This window comes from Epargyreus clarus, unplaced genomic scaffold (assembly GCF_041222505.1).
Source record: "Epargyreus clarus isolate Ecla_fem2 unplaced genomic scaffold, WU_Ecla_fem_2.2 ptg000010l, whole genome shotgun sequence".
In the NCBI taxonomy this organism is placed as follows: Eukaryota; Metazoa; Arthropoda; class Insecta; order Lepidoptera; family Hesperiidae; genus Epargyreus; species Epargyreus clarus.
Genome location: NW_027332218.1, coordinates 11,951,822 through 11,976,221, shown reverse-complemented (window position 1 = coordinate 11,976,221; position 24,400 = coordinate 11,951,822). Strand labels below are relative to the sequence as shown.

The 24,400-nt window shown below is 35.9% G+C and overlaps 1 protein-coding gene across 1 annotated transcript in view; it reads right to left on the bottom strand.

Annotated features, from left to right (window-relative positions):
- The window catches only part of LOC140745550 (uncharacterized), a 54,055-nt gene that overhangs the window by 8,047 nt on the left and 21,608 nt on the right, over positions 1–24,400 (bottom strand). Inside the window, exons 2-8 of the mRNA XM_073077474.1 lie at positions 23,415–23,599; positions 14,892–15,094; positions 13,110–13,148; positions 8,212–8,306; positions 5,269–5,457; positions 2,162–2,305; positions 873–1,067 (exon numbers count right to left, since the gene is read on the bottom strand). Of these exons, the coding sequence (XP_072933575.1) occupies positions 873–1,067; positions 2,162–2,305; positions 5,269–5,457; positions 8,212–8,306; positions 13,110–13,148; positions 14,892–15,094; positions 23,415–23,599 (1,050 nt within the window). The remainder of the gene's footprint in view (positions 1–872; positions 1,068–2,161; positions 2,306–5,268; positions 5,458–8,211; positions 8,307–13,109; positions 13,149–14,891; positions 15,095–23,414; positions 23,600–24,400) is intronic.

The following is a 24,400-nucleotide window of genomic DNA, read 5'->3' as shown; positions in this document are numbered from 1 at the left end:
CTATATTTACATAATATACTTACAACGACTTATTGCTTCGTTAACTACTCTCCAAGTAAATTATAGACCTAAAGTGTAAATAATTTACACTTACAATTTAAAAAAAAGTTACATACCCACGTACGAAAATTCTATGACCAGCGCTAGATCTAACATACAAATCAGTGGCGCCCTCTATGTCCGAAGAAATCACCCTTCGACAATCCAGTGGGTAACACCACAAGCGTCAACGTACAAAGCCCGACTCGTCCCCGTCGAACACCGCGTTACTCCTCCCCAAGGTTACACTTACGTATATAAGCGTTAACGTATACAAGCGCCTTTCAACACGCACAAGCTTCCCCGTCAGTCGCGCGTCGCATATAAACCGGTCGGTGTCGGGTCGCCGCGGCGCCACTCAAAGCTGAGGAACGTACATGGTCGCGCGATGACGTAATAACACCACAAGCGTCAACGTACAAAGCCCGAAGCGGTTACTCGTCCCCGTCGCACACCGCGTTACTCCGACTCAACGTTACACATCTACTTACGCACACAAGCATAGGGGTAACGCACACAAGCATCCGCGTCGGTCGCACGTCGCATACCAACCATTACGGAGCAGACGTCGCCACTCTAAGCTGAAAAACGTATATGGTCGCGCAATGATGTAATAACACCAACAAACGTCAACATATAAAGCCCGAAGCTGTTACTCGTCACCGTCGCACACCGCGTCCCTACAAACTGGGGTTACATCTAAAGCAGTTCCTCGGAACTGCCGCAAACCGCGCCTGTGGTTACATCTACTTACGTACACAAGCGTTAACGTATACAAGCGCCTTTCAACACGCACAAGCTCCCCCGTCGGCCGCGCGTCGTCGCATACAAACCGGTCGGTGTCGGGTCGCCGCGGCGCCACTCAAAGCTGAGGAACGTACATGGTCGCGCGGTGGCGTGCAGCGAGAGCGGGCGCGGGCGGCGCGGCGTGCCGGCGGCGCGGCGCGGCGGCTCGCCGGCCACGGTGCTCGCGTCGCGCGACACCGACGGCGTGCTCGCGACGCTGCTAGCGCCAGTGTCCGCGCCACCTGCGTTATGTTGGGCGTCAAACGTAAAATCACGTCGCGGTGACATGGAATATGTTGAGGCAAACTTAAAAACTTCGTATTAAAAAAAATGTTGACAAATAATTTTAGTACTTCGACTACAGACTTTATTGTATTTATGTTTATGTAAACCGAGTATTTATTATTTCCTAATTAAAATTTTCAAAGATGTTTTTTATTGCTCGCATTACGAACGCCGGATGTTAATAATAAATATATTTAATGTTTGCCTACCAAAGATCAAAATTGTCAAATGAAGATCTTTGCTATGCAAAATATTAATAGATTAATCGTTAATAACGGACGTAAGTGAACCAATTATTTATCCATTACACATTATTCAACGAATAGCTATGTGGGCAATTTCAAAAAGCCTACGTACTTTGATCAAAATGTTACTTAGTGTAAGTTTTAAGTTTGCAACAATAATTAGTCATTATAGAGTTAAGGAATGTATTTTATGACTGTTATTTACAGTGACACGTAAAATAATACACTTAATGTTCTTGTTCAAAACAGAAACAAAACAATAATTAAAAGAAAACTGTTAAATAGCATAGTTCACAGCCAACGATTACGACACATAACAAATAAAAAAATTCACACACACAAACTAATTTTTTTCAATCATTTCATGGTATGAATATTATTTTACAAACACATCTATGTTATTGAATAAAGCATTTGAATTATTATTAAATGATTAATGATATAAAAATACGTTATAGGCACATGTTATGACAGCATTATATCAATCAGGTCTTTACAAATATTTACACATTTAAAAGTGTGTACAATATAGATATAAAAATACTACAAACTATATTTTTTCTTACAATGATTAATTTGGAAACCACACCTAAGTTATTATTATTTCACTATGATACTATTAAAATACTCTACAAGAATTGCAATTAGTACACTATTAAACAATCCAAAAACCATTGTAAACTCCATTCCACGTATTACTTCAAAAACATCTTTTGTTATAATAACAACAAATTAGTTTGAAATACTCAAGTGCCAAACGCAAACCTCGTAACTCCATCCTAGTAGCGTACACAACAAGATCCTACCTCTCGGCGTGTTAACGCCCGTACCGGCAATAGACGCTGGCCGCGGCTTGCGCGGCGCCGACGTCGCGCGCCGCACCACGCCCGTCGCGTTCGACATCGCGCTGCCGGGACGGGAGCCGGGCGTCGTGTCGCCTGACCGCGTCTCTGCGTACGTTCAGTGTTTTGTTCGTTATATTGTGGTGCTTGGTAGTAAAAAAGCAGTAATGTATGTGTTGTTTGTTGTATAGTGTGCGTTTATAAGTATATAGGGAATCGACAACAAATGATTGTTTTGGCAACGTGTGATGGGGCGTTGACGTCGCGCGCCGCACCACGCCCGTCGCGTTCGACATCGCGCTGCCGGGACGGGAGCCGGGCGTCGTGTCGCCTGACCGCGTCTCTGTGTTGAGTGTTTTGTTCGTTATAATTTAGTGCTCGGTGGAATAAAGGCAGTAATGTATGTGATGCTATTATGTATTGTTATGTTTCAGTGTATTGTTATAAGTGAGGCGAGGATATAGCACGTCGCACCAACGCCGTCGCGTTTGACATGGCGCTGCCAGGCCGCGAGCCGGGCGTCGTGTCGTCTGACCGCGTCCCTGTGTACGTCGAGTGTTTTGTTCGTTATATTGCGATGGTCGATGGTATGAAATCAGCAATGTATGTGTTGCACAGCCTCCTCTGCTTATGTCGTGTCGCTTCACCGTGTCTCAAGGAGACATATGTTAAATGGTTTGATTGTTATATTGTGCTGGTCAGTTAAAAAATAACGGTAAAATGTATGGTTATGTTTAAATTTTGTGATTGTTGCCTGGTGTATTGATGGGCAGTAGGTTGTCGCATACATCTAAACAATTGTATCCATATTTGCGCCGCCTCCCATATTTGCGTACAATGACTGTCTCAGTAGTTTAAATGTGGTAGTGTTTGTTTGAAAGTGTCAATGTATTTGTAACGTGTACAGAATGTCATCAGTGTGTGTGATTAGAAAGTAGCATAGATTTTTCTCATTATTATTATAAAGTATTGTTTATTTATAATTATTTGGAGTGCAACGTTAGTTAGTGTGGTATACTTAGTATCCATTAGATAATGTGCAGTTTTTGATTAAAATATAATTTAGTCACACTTACCTTACATACAACCCTTGAGCCAATTAGATTTATCTATGTAAAATATGTCAAAACTTAGTTTTAACGATAATTTTTTACGAATATTTTGACATAATTTACTAAGACTTTAATATAGCGCATCATTTACGATTTGAATTATGGAATTTCTATTTTATTTTGTATCATTGTATAACTCGTAAATAATGCGCAAAAATAGTATATAATTTATAAATACCTTCATACGCCCCATAGATAAGAAAAACCAGTGCCCTTTTGAAGATAGAACATAAACGATAGAGGTAGTAAACCATAGAATAGATGATGGAATATGGAGAAAGAAATTGAAAATGTTGCGAGGTTCTTTGGATTACGCAGTATATATTTTTAAAACACTTACCTCTCTACTATGAAGAACACTTCATTGAACGATATTAAGTATATTTTGTATAATTGCTAATTTTAAGCAATTTTGTATAGAGAGCCCATGTACGAATCAAACCTTAATCAATCCTAAGATTAACTTCCTGACAAAACTAATAACACCAGAATAATATCAATTTTTCAAAAAAATCTGAATTTTCATTGAACTGATTATTATAACTATGTATTTTCAAAATTTTCAAAATACTTAAGCCTAATTAATTTAATTCTACATTCACCACGCAAACACACTTCAATCATTCAAGCATCAAAATCTTTTGCAAAATACATTTAACATGTGAAAAACTATATAAAATGAGGCCACACAAAGCGAACAAAAATAAAAATGAAATGTGAAAATAAAAATGACATTGTAAGCACAGGGTTGCAGTTTAATACGGAACCATGGTTTCTTTACATTCGTGTAACCATTTTAAGTACTATTTGTATTATTAACATTACATTTAGCCATACAATGAAATAAACTAAATACTAAATCAAATTTGCATGTCCTACGGGGTCAGAATAAAATGTACATCATGAATTATTTTGCAAAAAAAAAACCATGTATTAAATCCAAATAAAAAAAATCATGATAGTGAACATGATGTTTAAATACGCTATGGAAGCAAATGTACAATAAACAGAAAACATCTTTTGGGAAATAAAATTCAGCCGTAGATGAGTGGACCTCACAATTGCAACTTCATATAGTATTCTCATATCCAGTAATGGCATGATGGGCTATAAATAGAAATGAAATCTGTTTTTTTTAAATATTATGGTCCTTAATTAGAAGGAAAATTATGATTGGAATATTGTGATATTATTTACTTCATTTTATGGCTTTATTTGCATTTTATTATACTTAAATCATGTAGAATATACATTATAGTACTATATTAATGGTCACAGAGTAAGCATAAAGCGTCCCACAGCTTAGCACGAATATGCGTCGAAGATTTAGAGGCACGCCATTGGCCAGCCAAGCAGCGCTCGAGAATTATCTGAACTCTGATTGGCTGGTCATACGACCAGTCAGTACCTACCGCATTAGTGACGCTTCAATCGGCAACCGTAAGCAGTCTCGCAAACCCGCTCCAAGGCTGTTTGTGAGTGGAATCATGGAGATTTCGACTATTTAAAAATGATTCGATTCAGAATTTGTGTTCACCTGATTTTTAATTTAAAAAATATATTCCTATTTTTAGTTATTCTAGGTATTCTTTATGAGTTAACATTGTTAAACAATATTTTACAGCATTTTAAATTAAATTAAAAAAGAGTCCACGCTGTCTACCCTCATTCCCACTCCAGCTGTTTTTATAGTTACATTATTATCAAGAACATAATTTCCAAGAATAATATACCTTAATATTACATTATAAATTTTCTCGTTTCATTTTCCCTTCCCTATCACGTGACTCCCCTTTCTGTCTCTAAGCCTTTAAATCGTAAACAGCTCTACATCTAAATTTTCCTACCCCTACTTTCCGACAGCGCACCAGATTCCACCCACAAACCCCAACCAACCAAACACAGCTCGGCAGCGAAGCGTCCACACTCGAGTCCGAGCACCACCAACACAATACATACGGCTCCTGTTCAGATGGTGCATCGACGGCGACGCCGAGTGCAGCGGGCGTTGCGCGGGGATCCTGTCGAGGCGCGTCATCGAGTACGCCCTACCTGGCGCGCGCGGGGCCGGCACCGTCGGCACCAGGTCCGTGCGCCGCCGCGCTACCGACGACCACGCCTGCGGCTGCGGCGAACGGTCCGGTTCGTCTGGCGGACACGTTATGTAGAGATTAAAAAATAATAATCATGATTAATCACGTGACATCCTTTTCTGCCTTAATCACATAAAAAAAAAATCAAATCAGTTTATTTGTGAATAAGGTAATTGTTAGTTGTTACACATTTTTGTTACATAGTCGCTTATTCTGCCTATTCTAACAATTCAATATGACTTGATAACAAATTGGATTACTTATTTTTATCGCTCATAAAGGATTTTAAATTATAGTAGCATTTATTATTTATAAATTGATATAGCTTAGGTGTGGCTTACTTTATGGTAACCAACATCTACTTCATTCAAATTGGACTGCGATTTTATTCAGCGAAAACTTATTTCTAGCAGTTATCATAAAAAATGTGTCAACTTGTCATGACTTTCTAGGTATAATTTATATTTGTAGACGTTTCGTTCAAGTCCTAAGACTTAAGTTTATTAGTATTATCTATTAAAAAGGGTGATTTTTTTTACTGTATGAGGAAGGCAAACTTCTAAATTATAAGGAATAGCGAAAGAAGTTACGGAACCGCTTTTGATAAAAGTTAAATTGTATTAAGTACATATATGATTAAAAAAATCTATTTGCTTAGCCAGAAATCGAAGTTAACTAAAAAAAACTACTCTTATTATTGCGACAATTTCATTTTGTATCGGTTAAAACTACGATGTTTAAAAACATAAAATTGGACAAGTCGTTAGTAACTCGGTTTGCCGAACAAACGACAGTTTAAAGAGGCCAGCATTATGCATAATCCGTTCATCTTCAACAAGGTCGTGCGACCGATTAACACCCAAATACATACGTCCTACATACTACGTGTAAAGAAAAGTCACGGGGAAAATTTTAGAGTATTTTTTAATAAAAATAATCCACGAATTGATCCCCGAATATGAAGTTCATGTAATAGTGGGTGGTCACTGCCACCAATTCCATGACCTTCATGACTTTCAAATGGGACTTCATTGATGAATTGATTGGAGGGATTGATTTTCTTCCTGATGTGAGAGACACACAGGCATCGCTACCCCCAAGACAAGTTGCGACGCCTCATGTAATTTGCTTATAAAACAAATAAGCCGAAAAACGTGATGGTGACGGTCCACCACCTACAAACATTGCTTATGCAAATATTGTTTTAGCATTGCAAAGAAATTCCAATAATGTATAATTATAAAATGACTGCATTCGGCCTTTTACATAATACCCAAATACTTACATTATTTAACTAACCTTCAAATGTTTGAACAATATGTCGTAAGTACATGACTAACATGATGTAATTTACAAAAACTCAATAGGTACATGAATATAAATTAAGTTTGTTACCGGCTTACGCGGATTTTCCAATGCTTATATATTTCCCTAAATATTTTCGAGATGAAAAATTGTATACATCATTTTACGTTACGTGACGCCACGTAACGTTATATTACATCCCGTAATATTATACTACCTGTAGCCTTTTCGAGATTAGACAGACAGACACGTAAAATTTAAAAACCCAGACTATCCTTTTATTAATTATACTATTTCATATACGTGCTCAATTAATTTCAACTATAACCAACCAATCTACACGTTAGATTTCATTTCTAATCTTTCAATTCTATCTATGATAATAGTCTACGTCGCACAAATTCGATATAGACGAATCAGATATCTGCGCCGAATATCGCCTAATCTGATAAACTATTATATGACCTATCTGAAGGCCTTTGACTCCAATGTATAATCAGCTGGTTTATCACAGTTTGTTTCACAAAGACGTTCTCATACGAACCATTTAAATGTTGTTTTCAGTGGTAGCGCCATGTCTGTGATCTACCTCAAATATGACTTAGAGGGTACCATACCTATTTCTACCTAATAACTGCAATATTCAGTGTTGCCGTTTTCCCTTTAGAAGGGTGTGGTAAAGAACACATGCTTATCCGGGGCCTTCCAACTTAGTCCTTAGAAGTAGCCACGCATCTGTTTCCGGAGTTGATTACATATGTCCATAGACATCAATAGCCACTTACCATCGCATGGGCTACACGCTCAATTGCTATTTTAATATTGTAAAAAGATGGACAGTCCTCAGAAAACAAAATGATATCTTACATAGAACACACAAAAAGAAACATAGAATATTATAAAGTTTACACTTACAGAAACTTGAGAACATCAACATTCCTTGGCAGCATGAACAAAGAAAGTTTATAAATCCCAAAAGAGGTAATAATAAGATACGCAGGATAATATAACAAAAATTGCCTCCATTCCAACAAATCTAATTTACTTGTCTTCAGCTCTGTATATGTAAGCATAAAGCAAGGAACTTCAATCTCAACTTTAATTAAATTTTGTTTTATGAAAAGTTAGGTAGACTGTCAAGTACACCTAAATATATCCATTTGTATCTACACATCTTATAACTTAATTTAAGTTATGTAAATGAAACAAAATAAATATTATAAAACAAATTACAAAGTCTTTTATACATTTTTGAAATGTTCACATTCGAAAATCTAATTAGCAATTCCTTTTTAATGACCGTAAATTAAATGATAGGTTAAATTTAACTACAGCGGAAAATGCATAAAAATTAGGCCGGTTACACAAGATGCACGTTAACATCAAGCAATAAATATGCGCATATAGCAATTAATCGCCGTTTTATTCACTTATTATTTATTTATCCCCATACACATTTTTCACATTGTAAATACATAAATATATTGTATATTACGAATATTACCTTTATTGTCAGTGTCCGACGAGTCCAACTGCAATGCGGAAGCGCGCCTCGTGAGCGGCGCAGACGCGAACATCACATTTGTAGTTGATGCCGCCCTGGAAAATCGACGTACGGACAAATTAGTACAATTAATTATGTATAGCGAGTAATTTGACGTTAGTAGAACATTGCAACATAACTATTATGAGGATTACAAAGAGCGAAGGCACAAATTACATGTCTAATGTTATCAAAATCGGGCGGCTTTGGCTTTGCCAGTAAAAATAATAGTGCGGTTTAAATTTAAGTGGAAGCCATTTTGATGTAAATTAGTCTCTTCTAATTTTGGGAACAGACTCATGCCCAGTGGGATATGTCCTTAATATTTTTTTACCAATTGACTCTTTGGCTAAAGTTTTACATAAGACAGTTACAACCAAAGGTTTTGTTGTACATTTAAAAAATGTGTTTGTACAAAATACACTTAAAGGCATTTGCTAAGTTTCTAAAAAGAACCCAATTTTATATAAACATTTACATAGACGTGTTTCCCGGCAATTGAAATAGAATGTTGCATTTTGTGTCAGCGCCCTAAATGGCATTAAACATGCTAGTATTGAAAATAATAATATACAATTTTGTGAACATACGTTTTGCTCAAAATACTATTATATTATACATTCGGTTATTAGGGCTACGAGTACTATCTTTCTACAAATTACATGCTAAAACATAAACAACACATACATATAACGCACAATTTACATACAAATTAAGGTAAAAATATATGACAAAACATGCACAATTTCTTCATAAGACATTGTTTTTACAATCTTAATATTACATAGTTGAAGCCACGTTCAATCAACATTTGAGGTAACACATGTGCAAAGTGCATGCGTGACTATTATATGATGATATTACATACATATGTACATAGTACCTACTCTTCTTGCATTTTTAACATCCAATGTAATAGCATCCAATAAGTCTACTTAATAAACCTTAAACGCTAACTGATTTTTACGCATTTTTTATAATTGCTGTGACGAATATTATGACTACAAATATTTTTCGAAAATTCATCTCCTAAATGCACTAAAATAGGCGTATGTCCTATAATAAATAGGTAATTTAGTCAACGACTATTTTGTTTATTTTGTAAAAAGTATACTTTACAGCGCTTAACAGTGTTGTTTTAAGGTATTCATACGAGTGGCGGTGGTAATTACACAGTCGACCCACGGCGACCTACCCACAAAATTCCCAAAAAGTTATTTCAAAATGCACCAGCTTTCTCGTACAATTTCGGGTTGCAAAACTCGCCAACGCAACACCATTGACAAATCCGCCACGTCGAATTAAGGTATTGTTTTATGGCAACAATGGCTGGTGGTCATGGACATTATGTATAGGAAGGAAGGTGACGTCACCGGCTGTTGCCCTTTGGACGATTTATGTAATACCAACTTGGCATTGTTTCAAAATTTATCAACTTTTCGATTGTATTTATATGGGAAAATTTGTTGGACAACAACTCTTACAATTATTAATTTACTTAATTTTATATAAAGTTTGTGTGGCTTTGAAAAACATTTGTATAAATTGTTCGGCGTAAATCTTAATTGAGGTAGTAATGGGAAAAACATCTAAGTTCCATTTTTTTTGCTAAAAATTGTATTTAATGGTAATGTCAGAAAAGACACGCCATTACAACTAAAAATGATATGTAAATGGAACTAGGTGAGGGCTCTACTAAAATTCGAACCCGGGTCTTCTATCACATCTGATGTTTTCCAGGTCACCAGCAGGTAAATTGGATAATTTAAAATTATAAAAATCTAATAAGAAATACCTAACCTTACTAAGGTCTAACGCAGGTTTAGACACCTATTTAATTAAACATTTAAGTGAGAAAACATTTAGCTATTTCCTATAGAACAGCTGCTGAATTTTTACATAAAGAAACGATAAACAGAAACCGGTATTGTTAAAAGGAATGTAACAATGAATACGAAAGATAACAAGTATTTATTTTTAACGTAAGTAATCCACTGAATAGCGCTGGAGGCCGATTAGATAGGCTATCGACAGAAACTTATTGTTTATAGACGGAAAATTTCGATACGGGAACTAAAGTGTATAGCGATACGTTTTGTGGCAAATGGTAGTGGTAGTACATATTATGTGGCCACTAGCAAAGGCCACAGATCAATCACCAGTGGCTGCCACTAAGTGCGACCACAAGTGGTCAAGTCAAGCAACTAGACGAACCCATCAGTGGTCCTCATAAAGTGGCACCGTCTGATATAATTGTGGTCTATCGGTGGTAACTATATTTTATAAAGGAGTAGCACATACGTCGCAAGGAATCCTATTGTGCTATTGCTAGCTATTGCCTAGTATTGAAAGAATTAGCAGCTATAACGTACAGACAAAAAGTATGAAAATTAATCACAACTGTTTTAATCTTTGTCATAAGGGGATAAAAATATTCATTAAACACATAAACTTATTAAGTTTTACGATGTATAATTTTTACCCTATAAATTATTAGTACGACATATCCCAACATAACTCGTAAATTCAGTTAAAATTCAAGTAATACCAGATGAAGTAAAGCGCGCATAGCCAAACTCCCGTACCGGGAACCACTGCAATGCGGCTCCCGGCCAACTACAAATTAAATGATATAGCTTCTGGGCGATGCCTAGATGCCAGCCTTGAACAAGATGATCGTATTATACAGTTTAGAAAGTGCTAGATTAAAACAGAAACCTGCACAAAAGTCGTATTGGTTGTCTATGATTTCTGATACCTATATACCTTGCATGATAACACAACGGAAATATTCCTAAAATTAACCACACATAGGTATTTTTTTCTACCATCTTCTATTTATCTAATCTGTTTTAGATGGGTACCTGATTGTTAGTTGCTTCAGGTAGGTCACCGTTACAAACTTATGAAAAATAAATGATGGATTAAATTACGAGAATTCTATGTTCTAATATGACTCGATGTGACAATATCGTGTAACGTTAGCTATCACGGCAAGAACATTTTGGACATCATTTGGATTGTAAAAATGCGAGATTTTTGTTGAACTACTGAAAAATATAATGCGGATATAGTAAATACAACTGTTACTTTAATTAAATGGATATCGTTGTTGTACGACATTTAAGGGGATAGTAGTGACATTGAGTTAGATGTTCCCATTTTAATCTACATCCCAGTTGTAATTCGACAAATGGACGAACCCAATTTACTCGTATGTAAATGAATGTCCACGTTTGGCCATGTAGATAGTATTAGTCAGTGGGCTATTTGAAACACGCTATTGAGTATTCCGCACCCGTAAGCCCAGCAGTTTATGATGTCCTGCGTTGGTCATAGAGTAAATGAACTGTAAAAACTATTTTTGTAAGTAATAGACACGTCCGTAGTAACTCCAAATTTATTTTAGATTGAAGTGCATAATGCTGTTGCGTTTTATATGTTGGATTTAATCAATGAAGGTACTTATTATCTAAAAACCAGTTTTCTGAGTGCTGTATTGTTAGGAAAAATCCAATGATGACTAAAATGTTTACAATATGATCTGATTTCTGAATTTTACATAGATGAACATTAATTTATACATATTTAAATTATATTATTTTATTCACGAGAATTTCAATAAAAAAAACCTATCGTCAACTTAACCTTTGGTATTTATGCCTAAACACAGGTAGGTATATTATGTAAAAAGATACATACCGACACCTCTACTTCGTTGTTACTCTGTGGCAATGACTAAGACCGGTGGTGCCCGGAAAAAGCGAAACTTAATGAAATTTAAATTACCCTCATACGTCAACGTAAAACCACCCTAACACCCACAAGTTAGAACAGCTTTTAGCGTAATTAATGTACGGTCTCGGCGTATCACGTACTGTGGCGAATATAAGGGTTAGCTTTACCTTTAAGCTAGAGACTCGAGTGTCGCCGTCTTAAATTAACGTTAAATAGCTTAATATCGTTAAGAGATGTCTTTTTCGTGATTTTAGATTTTTATTTCATGATTTTGAATTTTCATATTTAAACGCCGCTATTTGTGTTACTTTAAGTATTGCCTCTCTATCACTTGATTGAGTGATATTTTTATTAGTGGTAGTTAAATTCAAAAATGTCTGGAAAAGAGTGAAATGAACGTGGCGGTAGTGACGTTTCTATATAAAAACAAAACAAATAAATTACTCTCGTGGACCACACTAGGATTTGTCTATCTTGTACCTATTACGGAAATATGTCCATATCTGTATAGACTCCGATTAAGCACACTCAGGTCAGGACAATAATTAAATTTAAATTAATCATTTCGATCCAGCAGAACATATAATGTGGAAACTACTACGTGTCGGACTGGTATGGTGACAGCTGCTTCACACTCCTCTATCATATTCACTTATGCCTTATGCATGCTGGTACAGATAAAAGCAGGGTAGTAGAGGCTATGTAATCTCCTCTCAGAATCTAGGCCATAATACCATCGTAGTCACTAACATTATGGTAAACTTTCTCGTAAAAACTCTGGATTCTTCACAGTCATATAAGTTGTTTAAGATGCATTCCTCTATGGTCAAAGCAAGCAATGAATATTTTCTATACAGCACAATTAGTAACATATAAATAATCGTTCTGGTCATGCTTAACTATCTACAATGCACTTAAAAAGCTAAATAATGTAAAAACTTTGTGTACATAGCAAAATAATTGTACATATTAATCGCCTAAGTATTTCATCAATCTACATACGGAATTATTAATAAAATTATAAAGGTAAGTACATACTAAGAACAAACTAAAATACATATTAGTAAAATTAGGAATTAATATAAACATAACCGAAAATAAAAACGGAAAAATCTGCTTACAGCGACTCAAAAAAGTTCATCTGATCTATAGGGTTGGTACTGGTGGGGAGAAAACAAAAATAAATTAATGCGTAAATAAAAATAAAACGGTAAACAAGGAAATAATAATGTTATTTACTTAGGGAATGGTAAAAACCCGTCACCTGGAATATGGAAAGTTGGAAACCAAGCTAATTGTATAATAAATAAAATAATAAAGATACGGTAATCATATAGTCTAAACTGTACTAAAAGATGTAAAGATGTATGTGTAACAGTGCATATTATACTAAAAAATCTAATAATTGTGTGACAGTTCTAATGAACAAAGATAAAAAATATCCTTCTACACAAGGTACCATATAAAATACTGTAAGTAATATCTTATTAACTTTAAGCGAAATATTGCTGAATGTGACAAAATAGTATTTTAAAACTTAAATTACAAAGATATAATTGAGAACTGAAACCTACTCGATGCAGAAAAAGCTTTCAAAGAAAAAGCCGATAAAAAGTGAATAACAGAATGTAAAGCTACAAAAGTAATGGATATGAAAAAACACTTAAAAAAAGTGCTTCAACATGTATATTCTAAGTCAGAACTGAAAAGTCCCGTTACTCAACAGGTGGTACATTTACAGATATTGCTTTTTGACGTCGACGTTATTTGTCAAAATAAACTGAAAACCGATACTTACACTGGCGATGAAACTACTACGACTTATTCGTAAGCTTCAATTCATATAACGCGCTATTGTTGAAGCAGGTAGAAAGTTACGGTACCTGGGCAGGTACATTTAATAACTAGTACCAGTACATTATAATTGACGTTTACCGCGTCTTAACTTGTTTTACAACGAGTTTACTTGACAATAACTTGTGACTTGCCATCAAGATAAATACAAGTAAAGATTATCAGTGCCTTACTAGATTTATTGGTAGAGGCGCATGTACACTTGCCACTTCCCTTGTTGCGATTTGATGTAATGTAATTTAAAATAGATTCATATATCTCAAATGATTTACTCATAATAGTATTATTGAACAATTTCTTACTGTGATTTTTGTTATTTAAAATTTAGAGGTAAATGATAATACAAATAATAAATGAATAACATTTAGCAGAACTACACACATTGGGGGAATTTAATGATAAAAGGGCTTTACCGATAACACTCATATTTCTCGAAATAACAATATCGAAAGTAGAGTTTACGATAAGATACGATCAGAATCTGAAGACACTATTCAACAGAAAAACATGAATCTTTTCATTATTGTTAATTTTTTGAATCGATAAATCGCAACACTGAAAGTGACACATGTGATATAGCCCTGATTAGCAGTAAACTGGGTGACAGTGTGTCTGAGGCGTAAACTTTGCGACAAGCAGACGTTTCTGAGAGGCTTGTTGAAATGTTGCCAACGGGCCGTCGTCGGCTAGCGTGAAACGTCGCTTAATAGGACGAGCGTGCCTTTGCTATATACATCATATGGTGTCAAAGTGAGCCTCTTACTGTATGGACTATTTAACATGATTATGTAGACTGCTTGTAATTTTGTCTTCCTTTTTGCTTTGTTCACCGGAATTCTTTCCAATTACTGATGTCTGCGTAATCGTAACCTTAACCTTAATCGTGACCTTATTTTTTTCTTAATTGTCTTATTCCAGATCAAATATGGTTGCTACTGCGTTTTCGACAATTTATTCGTCATGAACATAATCCTTTACAATAAAAGAGCATCCTACTTATCCTATAGCATATAAGTTATGTAGATAGAAGAGTAGCGGTCCCAACGTACCTGCGCGCGGCCCAGAAGAATCCCGCCGAGTCTATGGGCTCGAGCAGCCGTGGCGTGGACGATCCGAAGGCGAACGCCGGGCGGGGCGCCGAGCGGGCCGCGCGGGCCCGCTCGAGCCGCTCCGTGCGGTCGCGCTCGCGCTGCAGCAAGGCCTCGCGCCGGGAGACCGAGGCCTCCCATATCGCGCGCTTTCGCTCCTCCACCTGTGGAAGGGAAAACTTTTAACTGTTAACACCTGCGTGTAAAAAAGAAACTTTTTAAAAAAAGTTATTTGAAACAAGCTTTTAGTAACGTCATTAATTTGTTATTCGTATTCTTAGGCCGTCTGCTATATTGGATTTAGAATGACATCACTTAGTTAACCATTCATTGTCGTCCAAACTAAACGTATCTGCTAAATTTCATCTGAATCGGTTGAGGATATTGACCCGAATATACATAAATACATTTCAACAAATAAACTATCAACATAATAAACAAACTGAATGCTATAATCACTGCGGTATTGGCGTTACTTTTCACATTAAACTTTGTTTATTTTACATAGCCGTCGTGTACTGTTGTTGAGAATAGCACAACTTCACATGAAGTTCCCGTTTCGTTTCGTGAATAAAGTTCCTCGCATTCATGTCATATGCCTTTATAAAATCCTAAAGGATGAAATATAGGCACACGTTTCCATCAGTATTTAGAACTAAGCGCGCTGTGGACGCCAAAACATTTACTACGGGAGGTCTATGTATAGTTATAGACTTAGAAGTTTGAAGAATATTATAACTTTGTCAGTGGTTCACATCTCACACTTACAGTTACAGCTTATAACTTAAAAAAAATTAAGACCTCTACACACACTAGGACACGTAAAACTACAAATACACAAACACCCAGACCGAGATCAGAAATTTAAATTCAACATATATCTGTCTGACCAGGGAACGAATTCGAAACTTACTGCTTGTCAGACCGGCACCGTGACCGCTCCACCGGCGGGTCGTCAAGACTTAATTTAACAACCAGTCTAACAAGACTAAGAATCACATCCTTCCCTCAATGAATAGATCGAGTCAGTCTTCAATAAACGGATAGGTACTGTGACCGTAATGACGAAGACGATTGTTATCATCTAATTAGGAGTTTCCAAGCGTTCAACGTTCATGCGCCTCATTTATATGGTCATTTGTACCGTTATTTTTATTATAAGGATTAGACGTTGGGTCATGTTGAGTGCAAACAAATATATTGATATACCTATGTAGAGAAACCATGCTCTTCACTCTAACATTGAGATTCCCTATGTCGTGGGTTCCATGGTCACATTTATAGAGGAATGCACAAACACGCAGACCAAGAAATAATATCTAAATTCATCATTTACTTATTTGTCTGTCCGGGGATCGAATCTGGAACCCTCTGCGCGTACCCCGGCATGGTGACTGCTCCGTCACGCGGGACCTCAATTATTACTAACAATATTGAGTCCCAATGCTTTTAGGCAGCAGTGACACTAACGATCAGGGAAAACGCTATCGAGGTTCAGAAACCAATGAATAAACATCAAGATAAATCATCTTCATTCTTTCTTTCCCTGGCCAAAAACAAGCAATCCTATTACCCACACCAATTTATCATAGAAAAGTGACAAAACCCAAGTAAAATGACAAATATCCCATATAATATTATCTAGCGTTTAAAGACTCAATTATGCTCATGCCAAGGGCTCGTTTGGGGACGTTCCAAGCGGGTCAAGTTTAATGACCACTTATGAACGTTTTGTGCTGAATTAAAGCCTCTTCCCAGCTTATTATATAAAACACTATCTACATTTAGATTTTAACCAGATATAGAGTTGGTTCTCCAAGGTTTGAATCCCAACTGTGTACTTTTTGTTTGATTGAACAGTGAAAAACATCACGTGGTATCTCACCAAGTGGTTCTGAAGAATTTTCCAAAACTTACAAAGATACCAGATAAGATTAGATTTCTACCTGAGGTTGGCATAGATGCGTTGCTACCCCTTCCTTCAAAGTGGAATACAGCAGCGCTTAATTCTGCTGTTAATAGGCAGAAATAGAAGAAGAAGATATCCGGAGTGGAACCAGAGAGGGGTTCTACCACTCTTGAATTCTGTATTCGGTATTCAAAACCCGTAAATTGTACACGGGGAAACTTTTGCATATACCCACAGGAAAATACTCGTGACCTTAACCGGGAACAATATGTACCTAATGTATAAAGTCAGACGTACACAGTGTTAAATTAGCAAATCGAAAGCAGAAGCTATGTCTACATCGAAATGTGGGTGGTCACCACACGAGGCGATGTATAGGAAGTTTACTTCCATTCGCTTGGAACAAACATTTGCATTGCAAAAGAATGCCGAGTGAATGCGTCGGAATATCTGCATTGGATTTGAATAATTAGTTATAATAACTCTGGCTAACACTCAGATTGTGTACGTAAAGATCTACTTAGGATCACGGAAATCGCCTTTTGTAGGTTACACCTACGTGGTATTCGTCACGTCAAGTATTATCATAGTTTATTAAGTAGTTACTATATACATAAAACTAAGTCCATAGCATGGTTCGCATTGACTAAGCAAAATAAATGTTTTATATTTACTATTGATACCGTTGTTTAGTAAAATGTAATGAGGTAGAAACTTAAGTGTTTACTTTATTTCCTTCTCCCATTATGAATAAAAAAGGGTTACTATTGGTAGAGAATAATATTTTGAAAGTTTCTTCATTCTACATAAATATTGTCTGTGATTTCTAAACTACAGGTATTGTTACTATTGTACACAATTTCTACAGATGTGCTGCTTATTGGTAAGATAAAGGAATAAACACAAAGATCCGTTTCTTTTTAATTTCATCCATCCCTCTTTCTTATCGTACTGGCTATGGCTTATCTTAAAAACGGCTAACAATAGTCATCCAGCAATACGAAATAACAATACATCATAATCTATAAAAGAATAAAATCCACTTCGTGTGTACGGGAAACTATCTAGGACGTCGGAATTCATAGACGAATAGGTATTTGGAGCGAACTCATTATTAGATTCAGTATAGATAGACAAGATGGCGTGTTTCATCCGGGAATGCGGCGATCCTGAAGGAAGTGAGTGCCGTTATTTTTGTCGCGGCTCCTTAACGCGTGGCAGGAGTTAATTTTAAATATATTTTTGATGCACTACAACGGCAAGAGTATTTCCGTACGAGCCATTAAAGCACGAATGTGTCCGATGTTTAGACAACTCGAAATTGGTATAGCGCTAGCCGCAGTTCACGTTCGTATTCGTTTATCGCCAGCTGAAATTACAGATGGAAATCGTTGTTACGGCTCTTGACCGCAGTAAGCTTCTTGAGATTTTATTGAAGTCAACGTAGTGCATCCAATATAGGTACGCATTACAAATTAAGAACAAAAAACATAATTGTCATACTTTGTGGAATCCACCCAAAAACCAAAAACACAAGTCATCGCTTGCAGACTATCCGATCGTATGAACGTAGTATTGCCAGATTTTTCTTTGTTCATAAATCCAATCAAGGTTGTCTTTATGAAGTTGCACTTTGGGAGGAATAGTTCGCAACGATTATCTTTGTTGCAAGCATAAGGTGCGTAGTTGCCGTCTAAAATTAACTCTATCATTTAAGAGCAATGTGCGCAGAAATTCGCAATATACCTATTCTAACGTCCGATGCACACTCGTTACTTTTAGCATCAGCGTCGTTTCTGCAATCGAATTACTGTTGCATCACATTTTGGCAAGTATCGGCTGTCGATCGATCGCGACATCAACATTCTGCATCGTATTTTGCCATGGTAACAATAGAACTTGGTGAAGACAAGGAAACAAAAAAGTTTCCTCAATTCAGGGGACAAAACTTCTTATTGAATTCTAAGCGATTGTATCATTTAAGGTCTATTACAGTCAACTCAGTTTACTGGTCGATTAGAACCTTTATCAAATGATGCATCGCCAGCTATAATTAATCTATCTTTACCACTGCACTATTACGTTCATTACCTACAATTGTTTTCATGTGAGTTCAGTCTATTTTCATCATTGATATCGCATGAATCAATGATAACAGAAGTAAATAAGTAACTTCAAATCTTCATCATCATTTACTATTTTATGTTCATACGGTAAAAAATTATTAGTTTACAAGCAAATAATTGAACGTCACAGCCAATAGTATGCAGTCTGCGCTAGACCCAAGTTCTAGTACCGCTCGTCGCTTGCGCACGTCAAGTAGTACAGTTTCATTGCGCGTGACCTCATAATTGACTGAATACGTTATGTAAGTACTGACCGGGTCCCTTAATCGTTGAATAAATGAAATTTAATGGAATTCAACTGTAAATTTGTCAAGGTCAATTTCACAAGTAATGTTTTCTTTGTAATCACCTGTTTCCTGATCAATGTGTAGAATAAAAATATTTTTTCAACGGGAATGTCTATCTGAAGCCGCTAATCTCGATAACCATCAATCAGATTGTGTTCGACATTGATTTATCATACTTTAATACCTTAAATACAAGTAAATTGACAGCGCAGTTGCAGTTTTCAGGATAGTAGAAATAAACGTAGACGATTGCGACGGCATCAATATCACGTTAGGTACTCTACAATAGCAGAGTAGCTGGAAAAATATTTTCTGTCTTACTCTAATAGGGATAAACGCCAAAATTATGTAACACTACATCAATGAACAATGCAATAACGTGCAAATTATACAATTTTAACAAACAATACAATAATGCGCAAATTGCCTTAAGTTCGAACGTATACAAAAGGCCACAACCTTTCAAGCATTTACCCAGTGATTGCTCATTCAATGGAGCGAACAGATTGAAGAAATTTTATTTGCGTTCCTCACATTACAATATGCAGTGAACTGATAATGTCAAATATTTAATTGTGAAAGTGCGATGAAGTATGAATCCATTTAAATTTTACTTAAACACCAGAATTTATGTCTGCTATATAGAATTTAGACAGATTTACTATCTACAAGATTAATGTGTGTAAACAATATAATCAGTTGTTTTTCTTAAAATTATTAGACTCGACAAATTTATTATCACAATGTAAAGAATTCAATAAAGTAACATTTTGGATTAGCGGTTTCACGCTGTCAAGGTTTAGTAATTTTCAGTAAGTAAATTTCAGTAAGAGTAAATAAAAGTAAACAATTTAATAAACAATTGGTACCGTAAAAATTTCGCGTGGGTGTTATAGAAACAAGAAATTTCAGTGACAACCAGATTAAGATTGACGCTAGTGATTAAGATGTCCAAACCCTTAAAATGACCGGCTGGCGTTGTGACCATTATACCAAACAGGTTATTAATAAACCTTATTATGCCGTTAAAGATCGAGTAATCAACACAGCGTAAGAGCCAATGACATCACCTCGCAAGGACGTCAATGTTATGCAATGCATACCTACGTAGGCCGGCGGAATTGCTAGAATGTCGTGTAAGACATAAACACAGCCGTTTCCACGTTCTTCAAATATCTAATTGAAACTCATTATATCTCTTAAACTTTTTTGAAATCAAGATTTTCTAATCTAAGTTATAGAGCTAGAGACTATTCCTACGTTTAGATTCACTCTTTTGTAACAGAGAGACAAACAGACTTTTTAATCATTAAAATGTTAAAGAATTCGAAATTAAGACAATTATTATTAATTATGAACGTCTTAATATTAAGCACGCACGTAACATTTTGGCTATACAAAAAACAAAAAAGAAATTGATTACACGTCGCATAGATTATAATATTTTCGCCGAACACTTACGATAAGTAGAATAAATAAATAAATAAATAACTATTTAATATAGCATTTACTTATTTTTTAATGAAAATTAAGGACAACTTTATAAGATTATAATCTTTGTCAAAATGATTTGTTGATTATAAATGAGCGTGTTATGTGAGACACAACTATCTTACAATGAAGAACGAAATTGTTTTCTCAGGTCTACTTAGACCTAACAAAGCAAAATATATTGATAGTAATGACTACGCAAATACAAGTCTTGTATGCTCTGACGGATGGCGAACGTTGGCAAAAGATATTATATAGCACTTTATAATTTGCAAGATCCACCTATAACTCTTGAAGATAAGCCATAGGAAATCGTAACAATAACGATATAAAACACATGCGTTGGTACATGTATTGAAGTAAAAGGAACGGATCGAGGCATTTAGCGTTATTTGCAAGACCAGTAAAACGTGCTAATTGGTGAACGTAATCGAGAAGCTCAAATTGAACCCGCAGACTTCGCCTTTATGCAGTTTCAAAACCTACACTGCAATACTAAGAATAGAGAATAAAGGAATATGATAACGAATGTAGTCATACATATGATGGTAATACGTTAGGACTGAAAAGCAAATACAGCAGAAATATATAATAATCAATATATTTAAAGGCACCTTAGAGATAAAAATATCTTGCGTGGATTAAATAAATTCTATCTAAGATGATTTATCGCTTCGAATCAAAATATCGAACCTCGTATGCAAATCTCACGACAGATAATGATTAAAACAGAATGCCCAGTTTGTCACGTATGCCACTGAGTTACATTACTTTATTTCCATGTTTAGTCATGGCTAACACATTTTATGGTCAAATTACCCTTTAGTGCAAAAACGTTACCTTGTTCTATTACAGAAAAAATAAATAAATACAGAATTAACTAAAGTTAAAATAATAAAGAAAATAAATACGTGCGTAGGTCAGAACTCAGCACCTATGCACATGTTTCTCTATTATTCCAAATTGATTGCACATATTTTTTGGTACCAATTTTAATATCTATTTCTGACCCCTAATGCGTTTTAGTTTAAAAAGCCATTTAAACGTATCCTTGCATAATATATGCTATTTATATATCCTTGCAATGTCTTTGAATCCGTCCTAGAAAGTAGCAACACCAACGTGCCCTGTGAGACACCTCAACATTCTTACTGAATATCGATCGAGCGATGTTTGCAGATATCTCGTCGCATATCTTAGGTCGGGAATTCCTACGACACGATAGTTGTACTTTGATCTCAGTACGATATCGCAGCTGAGTGAATTTTCTAGTCGCTGTCAGTAATAAATGTATAATACTTTAAATTAATGTTACAGTGCTATGGATTGACATCCTATTGACGGTTAAATAGTCCAGAAAGATACGTTTTTGTTTGTTTTAAAAAGGCTTTAGATATTGAATAAAGGTAATCTTAAGATAAAGAATCGCTGATTGGTGTAAAATTGAAAAACATTAAGAGTCTGCGACGAAAACTTAACAAAAATAACTGGCTTGGCTCCGTCAAGCCATGACAGTTAATAAGGAAAAATTTCTCCAACATCATGTTTACCTCATGAGTCAAAACGAAAATTCCAACATACAAATGCACTTGGAGCATGCAAACCCAAATCGTAAATATCTGGTCATTGTCCAATTGAAGTCATTTCTCCTTCGCATTTTCTAATTTTCACTATCGTACGTAAACGTAACTATTATTTACTGGTGTAGAGAAAGTACCGTGTGTTACTGAGAGCGCCGTCACAGATGGCGGGCGTTCGTCCGTCTTGTGTTATCCCCCTTGCTTCAATTACATAATTGGTTTTGAATCAAAATGTATGGTTTCTTGATTAACAATGTAATTTAATAGTTATTTTACTGTTTTAAACAATTACCGGTACTATGCTGGGAGATTGGCTCCCAGCATAGTACCTAACTACATCTTACATAGTTAAATATAGCTCACTAATTTCGCCCATTTGTATAGTAGATATCGTAGTCACTTTAACATGCAGTTTGAATTGAAAATAGCAGCTATTTTAACTTTAAATTACGGCTAAAAATATTTCAAAATTCTTTTTAATATTAGACAGATATACATGCAAGTTTTCTAGAAGAGTAAATGTTCATAAGCGCCTTCCTCACACCATCAACATCATGTTTTGAATACAATAAAACTGACTTAAAATCAGTGCCGTGATCTGCGGCTTTCACTGACTCCGCTCCGTATCGCTTTATACTGCATTTCTTTTTTTAAGATTAAGCTATTATTTTACATTTAGGTTAGCAATAAGATTTCTAATAGATTTGACGCTTTTTTGCGTGCCTATTCGTTTTTATATCACTTATCTATATTCTCATTTAACTTTTTTGTATCGGTGTTGTGTTCTGTGAATAGTTATTTAGATTTTATATTTTATTTTTCTCTGTGTGCAAAAGGTGGTATAACCCTTTGTGACCGTCAGATTTTGTTTCTGCTTGAACTTTCGACCGCTGGTTGAAGGGTACGGTAAGTATCCAAGGCGTTTCAACTTAGTCCTCAGCGGTAGCAACGAATCCGTTGCCGTCCTCAGGTAGGAATCTAACATTATCAGGAGTTGATTACATATATACATACGCGACAGTCCACAAGCTCGTTTGCTACTTCAACACCCTAAAATAGCCATGTGTCCGTTCAGTCTTTATCCAACCTACCTGCTGCCGTCTGTCATCATCCTTCGCTCGCTGCTCGGCCTGCCTGCGGCGGCGGTCCTCGTCCCTCTTCTCGCGCTGCGCTTGCGCCGCGGCGGCGTGTGCGCGTAGCTCGTCCAGCCTCTTCCTTTGTTCCGCTTCTCGTCTTTCGCGCGCCAGTCTTGCTCGGTCTAGGGCTTCTGCCGACACTGGAATTAAATATTCAGTTTTAGTAACTATCATTAACTTTATACAACAGAACTTACGATAATACATTTTCTAAATTCAAATTCGTTAAGTTTAACTTAGTTTTCAAGAAAATTGTCACATAGCAGTAATAGTCCTCAGGGACTTTTATGTGGATATTGAATAGCAATTATTATCCATCATGATTATACAAATCATCATACAAATATTATTACATAACCCGTTCGGTACTTCTCTACAATTAACACCCACTTAAAAAGCGGAAACAAACGCAACTATTGCACCTAATACAAATATAGCTTACAGTTCATTGCCAGAAATGAGTCAGTACCGGAAGCAGTCTTTAAGTCTGAGTATGTAATTCTTTCTAGTTACTAATTTAGATTTTCAGCTGCATTTGAAACATTATATTTAATCCTTGTGATATGAAACCTAGAAAAGAAAAACGAACTAGACGTAGGGTAGATAGATTAATCTACCACTAGTACTTGTCAACGGTTTCTCCTCTCAACCTCAGTTTCGCCGTGACCACGATCCATGCAACTGGGTCGAAATATCGGCAATAAAAAAACGCATATCGCATACCCGGTACATAATAAAATGCCTCAATTCCGCGATAATTTCAGTCTTAAATCATACATTATATTAAATATTCGAAACAACTGTAAAATACATGATTTGCTAGACATTGCAAATAGAAAGATACGTTAGGTTGCAGCAAAACTGCTTTACATAACATGTCATTAGGCTTTCTACCAACCTCGTTCATAAACAGTAATTGGACTGTTCATAATGAAGACTAT